The sequence below is a fragment of the Athene noctua genome, chromosome 4, assembly GCF_965140245.1.
Source record: "Athene noctua chromosome 4, bAthNoc1.hap1.1, whole genome shotgun sequence".
Lineage (NCBI taxonomy): Eukaryota > Metazoa > Chordata > Aves > Strigiformes > Strigidae > Athene > Athene noctua.
This window is the reverse complement of record NC_134040.1, coordinates 11,081,157-11,099,256: the sequence shown is the minus strand read 5'-3', so window position 1 is coordinate 11,099,256 and position 18,100 is coordinate 11,081,157. Positions and strand designations below refer to the sequence as shown.

At 41.2% G+C, this 18,100-nt stretch overlaps 1 protein-coding gene across 4 annotated transcripts in view; it reads right to left on the bottom strand.

Moving 5' to 3' along the window:
* Window positions 1-15,898, bottom strand: part of DOK7 (docking protein 7) — a 70,162-nt gene extending 54,264 nt beyond the window's left edge. For 3 of the 4 annotated variants that reach the window (XM_074904436.1, XM_074904438.1, XM_074904437.1), the window contains exons 1-4: window positions 15,762-15,898; window positions 15,574-15,619; window positions 12,814-13,044; window positions 8,764-8,964 (exon numbers count right to left, since the gene is read on the bottom strand). In XM_074904436.1, coding sequence (XP_074760537.1) covers window positions 8,764-8,964; window positions 12,814-13,044; window positions 15,574-15,619; window positions 15,762-15,815 — 532 coding nt within the window. In that variant the 5' untranslated portion in view covers window positions 15,816-15,898. Of the gene's footprint in view, window positions 1-8,763; window positions 8,965-12,813; window positions 13,045-15,573; window positions 15,620-15,761 lie in introns of those variants that run through there. The other variant, XM_074904439.1, reaches the window with a different exon arrangement.
* Window positions 15,899-18,100: the final 2,202 nt, after the last annotated feature.

Below are 18,100 nucleotides of genomic sequence, written 5' to 3'. Positions count from 1 at the left end.
CAACTTAGAATCTTTCAAGAAATTCCACATATTGCCCCAGTTTAACCACCTCTACTGCTTCTATTTTTTAAATTAATTCCCATTTGTTATAGCACTCCTCCTTTCCTCCTTTGGCCCTTCCAGATATGCTGGTAGCCACTTCTGCTATTTCAGAATGAATTTTAAGAGCCACTTGCAGAAGCCTTAGAAAGAAAGAAGCACCTAATTTCATCAAAATGATTACAGAAATACTCCTGCTTATCGTGCAACTAGCAGCAACAGTATCATTTGTTCTTTCAAAGGGCACCAAGAGTGCTAACAAGTTCCTCTCTTCTAGGAGACACTGTTAGAAAACAAGAGGCAGCTTCAATCTAGGCTCTGGAAGCTAATCCTGAAGTACTTGAACACTGGAGAGCCTGAATTCTCACAGTGTTACCATGCCCTTTTATTATCCTAATTGAATTATTTCACACTGACCAAGTCAAGATTCTCCTGGCAACTGGTCATTTTAATCAGCGCATGCTAATTGAGGTAGCAATTCAGGAAAGTGAGAGGCTCTATTTTAGTCTGTTCCTCTAAGTAAACCTCTCAATTGACTCCTAGGCCCAGACGCCTGCTTTTTTGCAAATAGTATGTGTGATGGAGATTCAGCTGGGGTCACCAAATTTTGCCCCAGAGATGAACATATTTGCAGCTGTCAGAAGCAGAAGAAAGGATTTTCTGATCTCTAGCAGTACAACTGTGATGTTAAGAGTAAGAGAAGTTCAAAATGTAAATGCTCTTTTTCCTATTTAAGAATAAACTGGTGTTAACCGTCTTGAAAATGCACCTAGATTTAATGTTTGAAATCTCTGCATTAGCTCGGATTGTTTCCCTCTACCTGGATTGAGCACCAAAGCCTTCAGAGTTGAACAAAACCTGTACTGAGCAACTAATTCAAAAACATAATTAAGTATTTTATGTTTATGAAAAAATTTATGAGGAAGCAAGGAACAGAAAGCTAAAACAGATTCATAACCTTTTAGACCTCAGTCCTACTACAGAAATACCCAAAAGTAAGCTCTGCTTCTGTTTGGGGCTTCACTTTTTTTTTTTTTTTTTTTTTTCACGGAGAGGAAAGGCATTCTAACCACAAGATCATCTGTTCTTTTTAGTAACGTATTTATTACAGTGGTATTTAAAACTTAAATCCACTAATCCTCTGCACTCAGAGCTTCACAGGAAGAATGTGAGCAAAGCTATGGTTTAAGCTATATGAAAGTAACATTGACAATAGAGTCTACATGATATTATATGATGTTTCTATGACAGGGTAATGGAGAATGCTTTTGTTTAGGAATTAAAGCAATTTCTCCAATAACAGATTTTTTTTTTCCCTGAACACTACTTGTTTGTCCTATTCCTCGAGAATTTCAAAGGAATGAAGTAAAAGAGTAAAGATACGTGAAGAAAGTTGGTCTTTTTCTTTATCAGCACTTTTCTGTTAAGAATAACCAAAGTTATGTTTTTATTTAGGTCCCATTTACAAAAATCATTTTCTTCTTGTGGCAGTATTAAATCCAATATTTAGACTAAACACATATTTAAATGTTGTTATGCTTGCAGATACGTCTAAGTGCTCAATTAAGGGAATCAGCTCCTTTAACAAGATAAGCCTGAACTCAATATGTAAGGAGTTTTCAATGTGGCGGGCTATTTTGTACCAAAATGATTATCCTGTTCTTCCCTTTGAACACATACATTGAGGGGATGAGGAAAAAACACCCTTTCATGGCAACTGGAGGTTCTCAGCTATCAAGACAGACATTTCTTAAGAAAAAGAACACATTAACATAATGTTCAACAACATAGTGGGACCCTTTCCAAGTACTTTGTAATTCTCATTGCTTGTAGCCAAAAAAAATGTTCATTCTTAAAAAACAGGTACACAGGACAGCTACTGATGACCTCCTGTATTTTACTAGGAAGATAAACAAATGAGTTTGTTTAATGTAGCAAAAGTGAGACACCATAAATGCTGGATAAATATTTAGGGAAGAAAGCATCAGAGAGAGAGAGAGAGAACTAACTTACACTAAAGGACCATGTTGGTATAACTATCTAGAATAAAAGAATACATAAATTTAGGTTGGAAATTTTAGAAAGATCATAGATAAGGATCTACAAAACTCAAAACTACATTTTAAGCCTATTTCACACTTCAATTGTTTTTAATGGATTACAGAGTTATGACAACACCAGCATTCAAAACCGTGTTGGACCTTCAGAAACATTTGGCAGTCATTCAGAAGTCAGATTCTTTATTTGTTGTACACCTCACCACAACTTCAAAGACCATTTAAATTAGTGATATATCAAGAAATGGAGAACATCTTCCTAGAACCAGAAAAGTTCCCCTTGAAAGATAAGGGATCATATTTGTTCCTTTTTACACCTGTATCATTTTGCACTAAAAATCAGGGGGGGGAAGCATAACATAGGTAATTCAGGTGCTTTAAGCTCCTCACTTGCAGTTTCTCATTTGTATTATCTATAGACATTTCCTACTACATATTCCTTATGCACCTGGCACCCTGACCTATGGATTGAACCATTTGGGTTTTCTGCAATGTGGAGATAAAATACAGCTACACTCAGTAAACCCAAAACAGTTTAAATTATTGGAGCACAGCAATTATATCAAATCTAGAATAAGTTACAGAAGAAATGCCACAATTTAACCAAAGAACATAAATGAAGGGTTATTTATATAGCCCATTATTTCTGGGCTTTCTTATACAACTAAGATCTAAGTTTGGGAACAAAGCATTTAAGCTTAGGAGCAGTGTCCAACATCTAGGGTCTGTCCCTGAAGTTGTGCTCCCAGTCTCAAGGCTACAGACACATACTTCACTTTTCTCTTCTGATCCCAGTGACATTTATCTGCCTGGTTAACACAGGGAGGCAACCTTCAGGCCTTGTAATGGGCTGTTCTTTCTGTGGGTGCCAATGACTCCTCAGGAGGCAGACAAAGATTTGAAGCCCTGCAGGCTGAAGGCAGCCAGGAACCCAGGTCTCCCACTCTGTAGAAGTCTGGCAACCAGAAGAGACATGCAGAGCAATACTACTACCACTTCATCTTTTCTAGTGATGTTTTAGAGTGTCCTCTCCAGTTAGGCAACACACTTAGAAAAAGATTCCAGTGGGTTTTTTAACTGCTTACCTAGGGACCCATATCATCTTCACTCCCACTTCCTAGTAGACATTGGCCTGTTCAGGAATTTACTTGGAAGAATCCCATGGTGAGAAGAGGGGATCCAGGAGAGCTGGCTGATTTTCAAGGATCACCTCCTGCAAGTTCAAGCCAAGCAAATGTGGCAGAAAAGCCTGCATGGATGAACATGGGACTCCATACAAAACTCAAACATAAAAAGAAAGCATACATAATGTAGAAGTAGGGTGACCAAGATGACATAGAAGGAATACAGACACACTGTACAAGCACACAAGAATGGGGTGAGGAAAGCCCAACTCTACCTGGAATTGAATCTGGGGAGGAATGTGAAAGGCAACAAGAAGGGCTTATGCAAGTATATCACAACAAAAGGAGAACTAGGGAAAACTTCAGCCTACTCCTGAATGAGATGGTGGACCTGCTGACAAAGGATATGAAAAAGGCTGAGGTAACTCAAGGTCTTTACTGACAAGATTCAATTCATCAGGAATCCCAGGCCCTTGAGACTTGTGGAAAAATCTAGAAAAACAACTTTCCCTTGGTGGAAGAGGATCAGGTTAAGGAACAGTTAAACTGAACATACTCAAGCCCATAGGGCCATATGGGATGCATTCACAGGTGCTGAGGGAGCTGGTTAGTGTCACTGCAAGGACACTCTATTATCTTTGAAAGGTCATGGAGACTGGTGGGTGGAATGGTATGCTTGAGGTCAGGGGGAAAATAAACAAAACACAGACATCAGTTCTATCTTCAAGGAGGATTCAGGGAACCACAGACCAGGGAAGGTGATAGTGCAAATAATCCTAGAAGCCACTTCCAAGGTGCTGACTGGGAGTAGTCAGTATGGATTTACAGAAGGGAAACCTAACCAATCTGATAGTCTTTGATAAAATGACTGGCTTGGTGGATGAAGCAGTAGGTATTATTCGCTTTGACTTCAGCAGAGATTTCAGGACCATTTCCTATAATATATGAATTGACGAACTGATCAAGTACATACTAGATAAATGAACAGTGAGGTGGACTGAAAACTGGCTGAGCTACAAGGCTAAAAGTGTTATGAGCAGCAGCACAAAGTCCAACTGGAGGCCAATCCCTGGCTGGTGTATGCAAGGGGTCAACATTAGGGCTAATGCTGTTTAACACCTGGATGATGGGACAGAGTGCACCCTCAGCAAGTTTGCAGAAGATACAAAAATGTGAGGAATAGATGAAACACCAGAATATAGGAAGTTGCTCACAGAGGTTGTAGAGTACTCGTTCTTGGAGACATTCAAAACCCGACTGGATATGGTCCTGTGCAAACTGCTCTAGCTGACCCTGCTTTGAGGAGGGGAGTTGGACAAGGTAACCTCCAGGTGTCCCTCCCAGCTTCATTCGTTCTGTGATATTTAGGCATTTGTGACATCCAAACTGGAAGTTTCTTTCTGATCTCATTCTAAAAAAAATTAGCTTCTTACTATACTGCAGAAACTTAATTAGCATTCTGTAGTGCTGCTGCATCACCAGATAAGCTATGTTTCATTTGATGCTTTAATAACACAACTGCCACAGCAAATTCTCTAAACTAAAGCACTGCTAATCCTTCAAAATAAATTACAGTATTCGTTTTTACTACCAAACAACTAAGCAAAAATTGACAGAAAGTTATTTCAGATTAATATTTTTGTTCATTTATTTGCTAGCTTTCAAAATTTGGGCATTAGTGTGAACTGGTGATAAGTTATGTATTAAAGCATAAAATTTTCTTTAAAAATCAATTAACAGTAAATGAAAGTTCCTAGTATATTAGTAATGTTATAACATACATTAGCATTTAAGAATAAAAAGACTGAAACTGTTATTCCCTAAACACTGTAATGAAATTGCGATGCACAAACTGGTGTGGTCTATATTCACCATATGAGCTACTAAACATTTTTTATATCACATATTACTTAATGGTCTGATTTTATTTGGGGAAATATAAGTCTTTAACATAGCACGAGCAATACATAGAACTATAGGGTGATAAGACTAGTAATCTAATGAATTCCACTCCAATCAGATACAGATCATAACAGTACATAGTCCATAATCTAGATTCATTTCATTACAAAACCAAATGAAGCAAACAAATAGGTTTTATTAAACCGAATAATATAGGGCTAAGTATATTAGCTAGATCCTACTGAAATATAAGATGTAGCTTCATTCTTTATGCTCAAGTGCCTTGTTGCTGAATACTTGAAAGCTAGGCGACCTCAGGAGAGTGCCTGTGGAGATGCCGTATTCAGATTTCTGGACACAGGCACTCCTCTAACAGCAGCTATTAAATGGTCTTGTACTAAACACCAGAGACACTGTATTCATCCATCATTCCTGACAGCACTGTGTTTAGAAATGAAGCCTCATCCTGCGCACCTCCTTGCAGCCACATTACACATTAAGGTGGTTTGCCTGTGACAGTAACCACCACAGCAGAAATTTACTGGCTAGCTGCAAGTTGCCTACAATTGCCTGAAAGGAGGTTGTAAGAAGGTGGGCGTTGGTCTCTTCCATAGTAACAAGTGATAGGACAAGAGGAAACAGCCTCAAACTGTGCAAGGGGAGGTTTAAATTGGATATTAGGAAAAATTTCTTCACCAACAGGATTGTCAAGCACTGGAACAGGCTGCCCAGAGAAGTGGCTGTGTCACTATCCCTGGAGGTATTTAAAAGACGTGTAGATGTGGTGCTTAGGGACATGGTTTAGTGGTGAACTTGGCAGTGTTAGGTTAACAGTTGGACTCAATGATCTTAAGGGTCTTTTCCAACCTAAATGATTCTAGGATGATAATCAGCACAAATAAGCAAGCAAAGTACCTTCAGGTCTAGTAGTGAACCAGGCACTTTCTAAGGTCTTTGGTTCAGGCAGCCACAAAGGAAAGATCTTTTCACACAGAATAGATGATAAATAAGTCAGCATTTTGATCTGCAAATACCCCTTACTTTTGAATTTTCAAGAATGAAAACCAGAACTGAAGTCATACATCCATTCATCAACATTATCATAAAAATCACATTTACCAAGGAGTCCTAAATAGCTATTCTTTATACTCTACCACAATGTCCCTCTCAAAACTGCAGTATATCTGAGAAATGAACCCTTCAGACAATGTGTGTTGCAAATGCTTTGTCAGTCAGTGCTGGACAGTCCTTCTGAAAAAAGCATGGAAGAAAAATAACAATTGGGGTTTTTGTTTTGGTTTGGGGTTGTTTGGTTTTTTTGGTTGGTTGTTTTAGGGAGGGGGGGGTAGATGGGGGGGTTTTAAAGGGGAACATAAGTCCTGGAATCTATCATTGTTTTCTGCTAGTCATTTCAACTTTTGGATAGCCCTCAGAATAGAATTTTGTATCCTTCCATATTATAATGAAAGTCTGCATAAAACACATGCTTGGAATTCACAGGTACTCGATTTGCAATCAACTATATACTCCAAAAAAATCAAGCCATTATTTGAAGCCCTTATTAACAATAAATCACTGTCTTCTTTCTTTGAGGCACCTGCATTAAGATTTAAAGGAAAAACCAAATCCAACATACCACAGTGCTGCTGCACCTCTTACTCAAAAACTAGAGAGGCTCTGCCTCCCTAGATAGCCTCAGGGATATCAATTGCTCAAATAATTAAGTCATATTCTCTCATATGAGGAATTACATTGATAATTTATATAAGATGTGTAGTCTATCTATCTAATCACTGCTAATCTTATCTAAAGGTTGCTTAGCATTTCTACTTCAGCTCCCTATATTTTTTTTAAATATAAATTTTCCATAGTTAAATTATTTCAGATTTCATTAGTTCACAAACCAGTAGTCTACACGGGCTTTCCAGAAAGATCATCAGCTTTTTAGAAGAGAAAAAACACACTGTGGTTCAGCTTTGGGAAATTTTCTCCCTGCAAGCATTCTGAAGTATTTAGTTCAAAATTAAGTTTTCTATTTTCAGTTAATAATTCAAAAAGTGGACCCAAATTATGTTAGCATTGCAGTGCAGACATTTATTAGAAGTCCAGCTTTTGTTTAAAGTGGTACCTGCATAGAGAGGCAGGAATGAGCAATTGTTTTATTCCACATGGAAAAAAACCTGTTCAAACCAAAACTGCAAGTATTGGCAGACCTACACTAAGCTGCAGATTCAAGTTTAGTCTGGGTCAATGGCTCTATCTGCAAAAAAGGGAAAAATGTGACTGTTCTGTCTCCCCCTTATATTCTAGAACCAAGCTCATAGCCTAAACCACACCACTAGGAAACAACACACTTGTGTTGCAGTACTCATACCATTTTTTAACTGAAACAGAATAACCTTAAAATAGATTTGTTTCCTACAGGCTATACCTATAACCCATTCCTTCAGATGGTGGAAACGCTTCTTTAACTCCAACCTCTGAACTAGGCAAGGAAACATTTGAACCAGAATCTTCCACGCTGAAAACAAGCATCTTAAATCAGTAATCAGGATATAACAGCTGAGTCGATACTTACCATGTTTGTAACTTCAGCTCTGTACTTTTCAACTGACAAAACGAAAACCCCTCACTGGAGCAATCAGTTAAAATAATTTATTTAGCCTTCATCCCCAAAATTTGCTACAAGTCCCAGGGAAGAATATTTTTGGATGTGATCAGCTCTGAAACCTTCTATTTTTTCAGCCTGGTAATTGAAGAACTCCATTATTTTCACATTTCAGTATGCAAGTCAGACAATTCACGTCCATACCGGTGATTTTCATACCCACTCGCCTCACAGATCATCAGTTGAGCGTGGCTTCAAACTCGGCTTTTGAAGTTATAACCTTGTTTCCTAATGATGTGTATGATATTCAGTGCATTAATTATCTTTCGTTTTCAGCTCTTGCATAGGAGCTTTGCATTTTATCTGAAGTTAGAACGTGAGAAGTCCTAAACGGGACATTGGAACAAGAGATTTCTCCCCATCTAAAGGTGTATCTTAGCTACTAGGCGACTACCTTCAGCTTGCTTTCTTGCTTTCATTTTGACCCCATGAATCTCATGGTCCCTTAAAGCAACAAAGCTTCTAACAGGGAAGGGAACAGACTGAAGTTCCTAACTTTTAGGAGCTAGAAGTCCCCTACGGAATTTAGACATTACCATTTACACAATGACAGCCCTGATGCGGCCTGTAACCTCAAAGCTCTGTATAATTTTCCCTCTATGAAGAGCAAAAATAACCATAATTTAATAATCTGAACATTAAACCATTTTGCCTTATCTCTTGCCAGACAAAAGCCATAAAACTCCATTACCTTATTTTTGCTCTGTGTCCAATAGCAACAGTTGACTAAACATCTTCTGGAGAGCCACAGGGCAATGTTCAGTCAGGACTCCACATAGTCACATTTTTACTGAACACCAGGATTGAAGCCTGCAGAAATCTACTTGGTAGAACAGACCCTCTGATATGAGGCTGCTTGTATGACAAAGCAGCACAGCTGGTTCTGCAATCTCCACTTTGAATGAGACTAACATTTACATTTCCACAAAAGGTTTTAAACAGCTTTTAGAAGACAGGTTCCAATTGTACTTACAGAAGCCGCACCTGGTACCCCCTTCAAAGATGAATCCATTTGGGACAGCTCCATACCGACGCAGATCTGAGAGCTTCCATTGCCCCATGACACTAGGAGGAAGGTCTTTTACAAGGACGAGAATGTCATTGCAGAAATGCAGGGTAGCAGGCCCACTCTCTAGTTTAGTGCCAGGTGCTACAAAAACTTGAAATCTATGAACTATCAGATAAGGAAGAAAAAAAAATTACTATAGCAAATAAAAGTAAGGTACCATGACTTATGTCACATAAGTCATTCTATTCAGCTGTGTATGTGGACAGACCCCTGCCTGCACCACAAGGCTCTAGCATAAAGCTTCTAAGTAGAGCCCAGACAGTCCCATGTCAGTAGCTATAAACTCACTACTCCCTATTATGCCAGTTTAGGATAGGGAAAAACATATATTGGTTTAATGCTACAAATTATTACATTTTAATGCTATATTAATTTATCCTAAGTCTTCCAGGTTACTCCTTATCTCAAATTAGTCAGTTATCCAGGCCACATTTGAGTTATCTCCTCCACCCTTGCATCATTACATGGGTTTCTTTCTGTATCTTCCTCTAAACAGCCCCTGCCTCACCTTTCCTACATGTATGCATACACACATAACACAGTGCCCAAGGAGACCGAAAGCCAAGGCCCAAAGAAGTAGGCAAGTTCTAACCAGAGCTCCATCACTGACTCATGTGCAACCTTTAATAAACTGTTTTGCTCCTTCCCTAGCAGTAAAATGGGGAAAATTACATTTTCCCACCTTTGTGAATCTTCTGGGAGTTGGTGATGGTAGATGCCCAGACATTTAAAATGACTAGGAGATTAAGTGAGTCATAGGTAATAAACACACTTAGATGTCAGTTAAGTCTTCATTTATCAGAGTTTAAGCTTCAAAGAGTGGAGACAGAAAAAGGAAACACCTGTTTCGTTCAAGTTTATAAAATTCAGGTTCAAATCCCAACTCCAGTACCCCCTATATAGCACGGGTCCTTACCTAAAGTAGCAGCTGTTCTAGGCTGGTATCCCATCTTCTCCTCCAGAGCTGTTGCATTTTGAATAATAAGCTATTGGGAGCACTTCAAGGGCTCAAATCTCACAGTGTTTCAAAGAGAGAAAATTAAGTGAGCAAGCACCTAATTCTCAAACAACTGTTTTAACCTCCACTACTCCTCTAGTTTCTTCCACCTTATGATTAGATTAAAAAAAAAAAAAAAAAAAAGAGGAAAAAAAAAATCTGTCTTGGCATAGAAAAGCATTAGGACTGTTATATTTCCAGTGACAGGCTGTCAGTGGAGCATTTACCAAGCAGCCCATAGATTTAGCTTTTGGTTATCCATCAAAGATCATACAAACAGCTACCTGCCTATGAAATCTACAGGGTAACTTCCAGATAGTCTCACTTCTTACAACCACTCTTCCCTGTTTCTTGCCTATGCTTCTTCAAACATCATGAATTTCAGCTAGGTTCTGAGTCTTGCTTCTCATCTAAATACTTGCTATATTCTTAGTTACCATCTTAGCTGTAAGTCAACTCCTCATCTATGACGTGCATTTGGTAAGTTCCCTAAGGCTCCAGCAGAAATTAGCCACAAAGTCATTCAAGTGAAATGTGCAAGGAGACAGAGATAGATCTAACAAACCTCAGCTCTACTTACAGCTTTGCCAGTAGTACTGCTAGGGAGCAAATAAAAAGTCACACAATGTCCCCTTTTGGGCACACTGTTGTTACACAACCTGCTTAAACATAAACTGTGAAAAAGATACCAAAACCATCTTGATGAATAATGTTCAGTAAGTAATCTTTAATATCATTTGGATCCCTCTGCTCAATTAACTCTGCCCAGTACTTTGCTGCAATTAAATCATCAGAGCAAAAGCATCAGGGTTCTTTCTGCCTCATAAGTGAGGAATGGAGCACACTCTTCACACAATCAGTTGCAAGTTACAACGGCTGCTGAAAACAAACGAGCTGCAGCTCAGATTCTAGACCACTGTTAAAAAAAACAGCATATCTATATGTGAGGAAAGCCAAAGTAGAGGAAAAAACAGATCTGGACATGAAGCTTTTGCTACCAAGCCTGCTTTCTTGGTAAATTTAATTTTTTTCAAAATTCTCCCCAGCCATCTACTACTCTGAAGAAAAAAAATTAATAAGATGCAGAGCTGAATATACCCATTGACAAAAGGTACTATTTAAATTCCTCATGTCCTTTAGCCAATCTTTTCCTCTTCACAGCTATGCACTGACCTGCAGTATGCTAACTTCCTCAGAATGGGTTGTGGGCTCAAGCACTCTTCTCACATATGACCCATATACCTCAACTCACTTAATTCCCCTGTTTTCTCTAATCCTGGTTCTTTTGTTCCAGGAATCACATCCACTTCATCTCTAAAAAACAGAGAGAAAACACTGGGAACTCCAGTGCACATGCCTCCATTCAGTGGTCCTCATTCAAGAGCAGCATCAACTCCTTTCACTTTTTTTTTTTGCTTCCCAGACTCTGAGGTCATCTGTCCAGTCTATTTTTATCATCCAGCCACCTTACTTCCAAAGCACACAAAGGCACCCCTACTATGCTTTAAGAAAAAACACTAGTCACCACCCACTCTTCATCTAAATCTCCACTCTTTTCTGTCTACTCAAACTAGATGCACTTCAGTTTGACTTCTTTCTCCTAACTGAACCTGCACTAAAAGATAAAATCCTAAAAAAAGTTTATATGCTCTGGTCTATCCTCCTTCCCCTAAGCTTTTTTGCAGTTAACATTCTACAAATTATTGGCAGTTCAACCAATTATACTTGTTCTCTTACCTCTTCATTCCTTCACCTCCACACACACTCTCTCTCCTGCTCCATCTCCATTCCATGACTGCACGTATCATCATCCAATAGGCTCTACTCCTACCTTGCTCACAGCTTTCCTTTAAAAAAAGTCTCTTCACTGCTTCTGCATTTCCTCCTATCACAACCATAAACCTCACACCCAGATTGAGATTAAATACTCTCTCCATCTGCACACTGCATGATCATGAAAACTAGACATACCCTGTCAAATACCAAGTTCTCCTTCAGGTGTTAAGTCTATACTGTATATAGATCCCAAATCTAGTAAAGAAATAGAACTGGAACACAATACAGCTACAAAGTACACCAACTACTCCAGCTATTCATGCCTGTATTGTTCAGAAATCCCCTCTAACCTTTCCCCTTATGCAAGGCTTCACATTTGATAGCTCCAAGGGGCACATCCATATATCTCTCTTCTGATACTTTTTATTCCTGTAGAATTCCAAGGCCATCTTTCTATGTATGTACTGCAAAGGAATGAGTCCACAAACGCAACAGATGGCAAAGCATATGTAACAAATGATTAAGATGGCTAATGTGCGTCTCCCACACACCTACCCTCCTTTCCTAGTTATGACTAAACAAAACATAAGACAGATACTATGGATTACCAATAATATCACTCTTGTTCACTGCTATACATTTTAGAGCTGTTAACCAAGAAAATAAAATGATGCATAAGAATGAAGTCAGCTGGAATGACCATGTCTGATGACCCTCCTTGTTTCAAGATGCCCCTTCCTGAAAGGGGACACTAGGAACACTAAACATTATCTATGCAACACCTAAGTAGGCAGCTCAGAAAATTTGGACTGAACTAGCCAAGTTCTACTCAGGATTCCTCTTCTCTTAATTCATGCTCCCTCTAAATAGTGTTGACAAAATCCCGAAGATAATTGCAGGGCCAGAAGTAGAAGTCTGATCACTTTGCTTCAAAGCTACACACTTTCAGTGCCAAAAATCAGAAATAAGTTAAGAGCTCTCATAGTTAGTCATCAGTACTGGGCAATACTGTAATCAAAACCTACCATAAGGGACACCTGCTTTAAGATGTAAGGGTCTCTTCACTCTCAGATCAGTGACACTCTTTAACTATGTTATTTTCATTTTAGCTATCCTTTTGCCTTTTTTTTTTTTCCCCCCCTCCCCCAGGGAGAAAAAAAGTGTGAGAAGACAAAGGTTACCTTCCCCCAAACTGTAGCGGATTCGTACATCCCACGCATACATTGTTTCCTTGTTCTCAAATCCCAGCATCACAACTTGAGAGAGACAGATGATTGCAAGCGTGTGATTCAAGCCCTCATAGGAGAGCCCAGGATCCAAGCCACAGATGTCTTCTAAGGTCATGCTGCTCCTCTCCTTATGCCCTTTTGCTCGTTCAGATTTATCCTTGTATACCAGCATGAGCAAACAGTCTAAAAGAAGCAAAACTGTCAGAGATGATGAGGCAGAACATAGAACATAACACATTTCTCAGTCCTCTGCTTCAATACAAAGGTGCTTTACACAACTACAGGGTTAGTTTGATCAAGTCAATGTAACTTGTTTTTCTTTTCCCACCCCACCTCGTGTAGTTTGCAGTCACTGAAGCAAACACTGAAGGCATGTTTCAAGGGTAATCTGCAGGCTCAGAAATAAGGAGGAAAGTAAAAAGTTCTCCCTATTTTCCATTGCAAAAATCCAGTGTTTTTTCAGATACTCTCCCAAGTCTGGAAGGGGCTGACTCATTAATTCTGAACATTAGGAGTTACACTATGAGAGCTGTTCACATTACAAACACTGAAGACTGAGAGGCTATTGTCATCTATATTTCCATTAGAACATACTGAACCACAAATGAAATTCTTACAGTAGTTCACAGATTACTCAACTACTAAATGGTGAGCAGACTCCACTGCCAGATTGTTGAGTGTCAGCTCAGGTTTCCTAGCTAAATGTTACACAGTAGCCATTGCTAAATAATCATTATGTGCCACACCTTTTTTTTTTTTTTTTTTTTTAAATATCTACTTGTGTCACCATTTGGTTTTAACTCCTTCCTAGAAGTGTTTATTACACAATAACTATGCAACAGATAAAAGTAATTCAAGTGCCATGGTCCCATGGGAAAAGCGCATATCACAAGCAAACCCAAAAGACAAAAAAAAAAAAAAAAAAACCAAGACCACTCCTCTACTCCCAAGTTCCCTTCCCATCATGTCGCACTCAGTTGTAAATGAAATTAATGGTCAATATCAAAGCTGCAACATCCACAGCTTAAGCTGACCTACATACCACAGAGGAGAAACCCCCCTATGCACCATTTTATGAATGTTGGGGTGTGGTGCTCTGAGCCCTGGCAAGATGCCCTGTAGCTCTCAGCTGGGCAAAAAACTGGCAAATCTCCAAAGAGGTGAAAAACGACTGAAAGACTGAACCGTCTGTTAACTAAAGTGGAGATTTGCATGGACTCCCAATTGTTTTCATGCACCTGTTTGCAAAAACAGCTGCAACTATGATATTTAAGCATTCTGCAATACAGTTGTGTGCCTGAAGAAAGAACAACTATGGTTTACAGACCAATAAAAGCAAACAATTGGGAGCTTTTTCTGGTAAACCTGCCTAATTTAGCTAGAATAAAAATACTATTTTTGAGAAATAAACTACATTGTCAGTCAGTATGTTTTCAATGCAAGGTCACTCATCTTCTCCCTTCAAACCTGGCTTACTCATGTTGGAAATCCGGGCCCATATTCATGTCTAGAATGTCTCTCAGATCAACAGGTGCCCATTCATGCAGAGAAGTTTAACAGATTCAGCTGAGATACAGGCATTTAAGACACTAACACGTAACTGTAACAACTTAAGCAACAAAGGGTTAAGACTTAAGAGCTTCAATTACTAAGAAAACTTTATCGACAACAACCTCTAAAAGGTGTCATCATCCACTCTGCAGCAATGCTGATGTACATTTTTCTAAGCATAGGCAACATTTAGCCCTGAAAAGACACACTTCTGGGCCCAAATGTTTTCCCTGTTAGAAATAGATGGGGAAACCTGAAACCTACTTTCCCCTCTCCAGCAGCAAAACATCAACTCTGAGTAACATTTTCAATTTCCCCTTCAGAAGCATAGAAGTGATTTTTCTTTTTTTTTTTAATTTAAAATGTCATTTTATTTTTAAATTGCAGTGATATTTTATGTCAAAACACTAATCAGAAATAACTACCGACCTTACAATGCCAGCTTTTTTTTTTTTACAGCCACCAATCACCCTTAAGAAAAAACAATAATTAATTTTTTTTAAAACAAATTAAAACTGCATTTTAAAGGGGAACCAAAACCAAAGAGCCGTGCTTTGAAGTCACCTTTCCCACTGGTTTCAGGGCCTGATATTAAGCTACTTAAAACCTTCAGTTCCGACGCCGGGCACCGCTGGCAGCCCGAGGGACAAACGCGACACCCGGGCACCGGCGGAAGGGCCTCGGCGTCGCAGTCCGGGCTGCCGGCACCCCCCGAGGCGGCGGCTGCGGGTCTGTAACCGTCCCCGCTGAGGAGAAAAAGGGTCCCGGGACGTGAACGGCCGCCAGCCCCAGGCCGCGAGGAGAGGCGAAGCCCCGCCGCTCCGCTCCGCGCTCTCCCCTCGCCGCCACCTTCATGGCACCTCGGGGGGCTCCGGCACTCACCGTCCCCTATTTCTGGCCGCCTGGTCCGCTGCCAGATAATTTCCTCCCCCCTCCCACGATTAAAGAAATAAAAAGACCCCAAAGAAATATATAAAAGAGCAACGACGGCTTGCGGGGAGCCCCGCCGCGGGTGATCTCCAGCGGCAGGTAACCTCGAGGGGAGCCCGGTAAGCTCCCTGCCCCCGGGGCCCCAAACCCTGTCCCCCACCGCCGGGCGGAGGAGGGAGGGACGCCCCGGCGCCTGCCTCCCCCCCCCAGGACGGGCCCCCCCCCTCTTACCTGCCACCGGGGAGGGCTTGCGCAGCACCAGCCACCTACTCTTCCACTGCAAGGAGAGGCAAAAGGAGAGGGTTAGCCAGGGCCGGGGGAGGGAAGAGCGGGCTCTCTCCCCTCCTGGGGAGGGGGTGTCGGTCGGGGACCCCCGGCCCGCTGCGGGGCCGGGCCGAAGGGGCGCTGGGAGCAGGGACCTTTTTTCCGTCTCTCAACTTGACGTGACCCTCCACCACCACGGAATCCGTCATCTTCAGTCATGATTCCGGACAGCTGCGCCCGGCTCGCTGCTCCCTCCCCGCGCTCTGGCCGAGGGGTCACTTTCAAAATAGCTTTATTAGGTCCCCGCACAGGCACAGGGAGCGACGCGGGCGAGCGGCCAGCGCGGCCCGGCCCTCCCCGGCGCCCCCTGCCCCACCGGGCCGGGCCCGGGCAAGGGCCGGGGCGGCTTCCGGCGGAGGGGAGAGGGGGTCCCGGGACGCTTTTCACTGGTCCTTTATTCGTGTATTTTACTGTGGCGTCGGGTGTGGGGCTTTTTATGGGGTTTTTTGTTTGCTTTTTTTTTTTTTTTTTTTTACCGGGGTTTCGGTAGCGGGAGGCGCCAGCCCCGGCCGCGCCGCCCCAGGGTCTCCTCCGGCCGCGACCCCGGGGAGGCGCCGAGCGCCGCCCCCCGCTCCGGCCCCGGTCTGGATCCCGCTCCGGGCTTTGCAGCTGGCCGCCGAGGCGGCCCTGCTGCCGGGGGCGCCGGGAAAGCCCGGGCCGGACTCCCCTCGGCGTCCGCGGAGCGGGGCCTGGCGCCGGCCGGCCGACCCCCTGCCCCGCGCCCCGAACCAGCGGCTGCCTTACAAGGCCCAAACGGCTCTTTCAGAGGGGCTAACTACAGCTCCCTCGGCCCCCAGAAGACACGCAGCCAACTACCCCTGATAAAAATACTTTTTTTTTTTTTTTTCCTTCTTTGCAATGCAACTGTCACGAGATAACAACCCACTTACACCAAACCCAGAGCAGCTACAATTACTAGAATAAGATGTGTTAATGATGTCCTCAGATTTATTTCAACGAGCAACGGACTAATTAGAGTCCATTATTCTAAAAATACTCCTACTGCATCTTATTTGATGGTAATTAGTTCTTCAGCTTTTTTTAAACAGCACCACAGCACATTTTTCTTTCAATAGCATAATAGAAGGGGGCTTTAGATGTTTGCGTTTATTTCTTCCCTTTGAATCGGTCAGTTTGCATGGAATAACATATAATTTAATAAAACCATCTTTAAGTGTGTTTCATAATGAATTAGGGATGTTGTTTGTTCAACTGGCTTTGCATTCTAATTCAATTTCAATATAAATGTTAGGGAAAAAATATCAGGTAAAATTTCACTAGTAAATTTAAGTTGAATTTTCATTTTAAGCAAAGCACTTAAAGGGAGGCAAAAAATATGGAGGAGGACTTTCCATGGGGTAATATTTAACAAACAGGCAGGAGGCAGAAGGTGCTGGAGTGCCCTGTAGGAATGTGACTGATGTCAGGGGTGTGAGAGGTCAGGCGAGGACCTCTCAGTTAACCTGCACATTTCCTTGCTCCCCCTAGCCTGAGTTTGTGGATTTAATACAGTCCTAGTCAGCATAGAGCAGGTGCTCAAACGATGACATTTAGTTCCACCAAATCAATGCAGTAACAGTGGACAAGCAGGCTGCTTTGAAAGCCAGAAATTAATTTTAATGCATTCAAAGTATGACAGTATCAGCTGAAGATTTGCCATTTAGACCTTTGTTTCACTTGTGAACAAAATATTTTTTAAAATGTTTTGTTGCTTGTTTTGGTGTTGCTATATACTGATACAAGCAGCATAGATTTTGAAAACAGGACAGCTGAAAAGCTGTACACATATCCTCAGAAACACCAGTCTGACACCCTTCCTATCAAACAGCCACCTTCTTTACAGCAAGAGAAGACTGAGAGAATGTGTAGAACACAAATCTACCAGATTGAAAGCATGCACACTGTGGATGGGTATTAATTTCAAAGGGAAACGGAAGTCACAGAACAGCTATGGACATTCAGAATGGCATAAGCTTTGTGTGGAAACCTGTTTTAGATGAATCCCATCCAAAGAAGAGTAAATAGTTCCTTCATGCTGATTTAGTACTTGTCTTTCAGCAGCAGGTACAGTTAGTCTTGTTACACACTCGCATTCATTTCACAGAGTTAAGCAAGCCAGACTTGTACTGCAAGTGGCTAGGAAAGCAAAGCCACTTTCTTGTTTTAGAATCATTCTTGTTTTAGAATCAAGACCCCAGAGGTGGATCTTGGTTTTTCAAGCTAGTGTTTAGTTCTTCAGAAAAAGAAGACTAAAGACTTTGATCTTAGTATTCACAGCTGAAAATCATCTGTCTACTGGAAATTTGTGTGACACTTGCATAAAATGGGGAGCACCACCATCTGAAACTAATCCTTATGCAGGGCTTTTCAGAAGCCTTCCAGCACAGAGAACTGTTATTCCATTTTTCTACCAGCCCTCAACCTGTTGAACAAC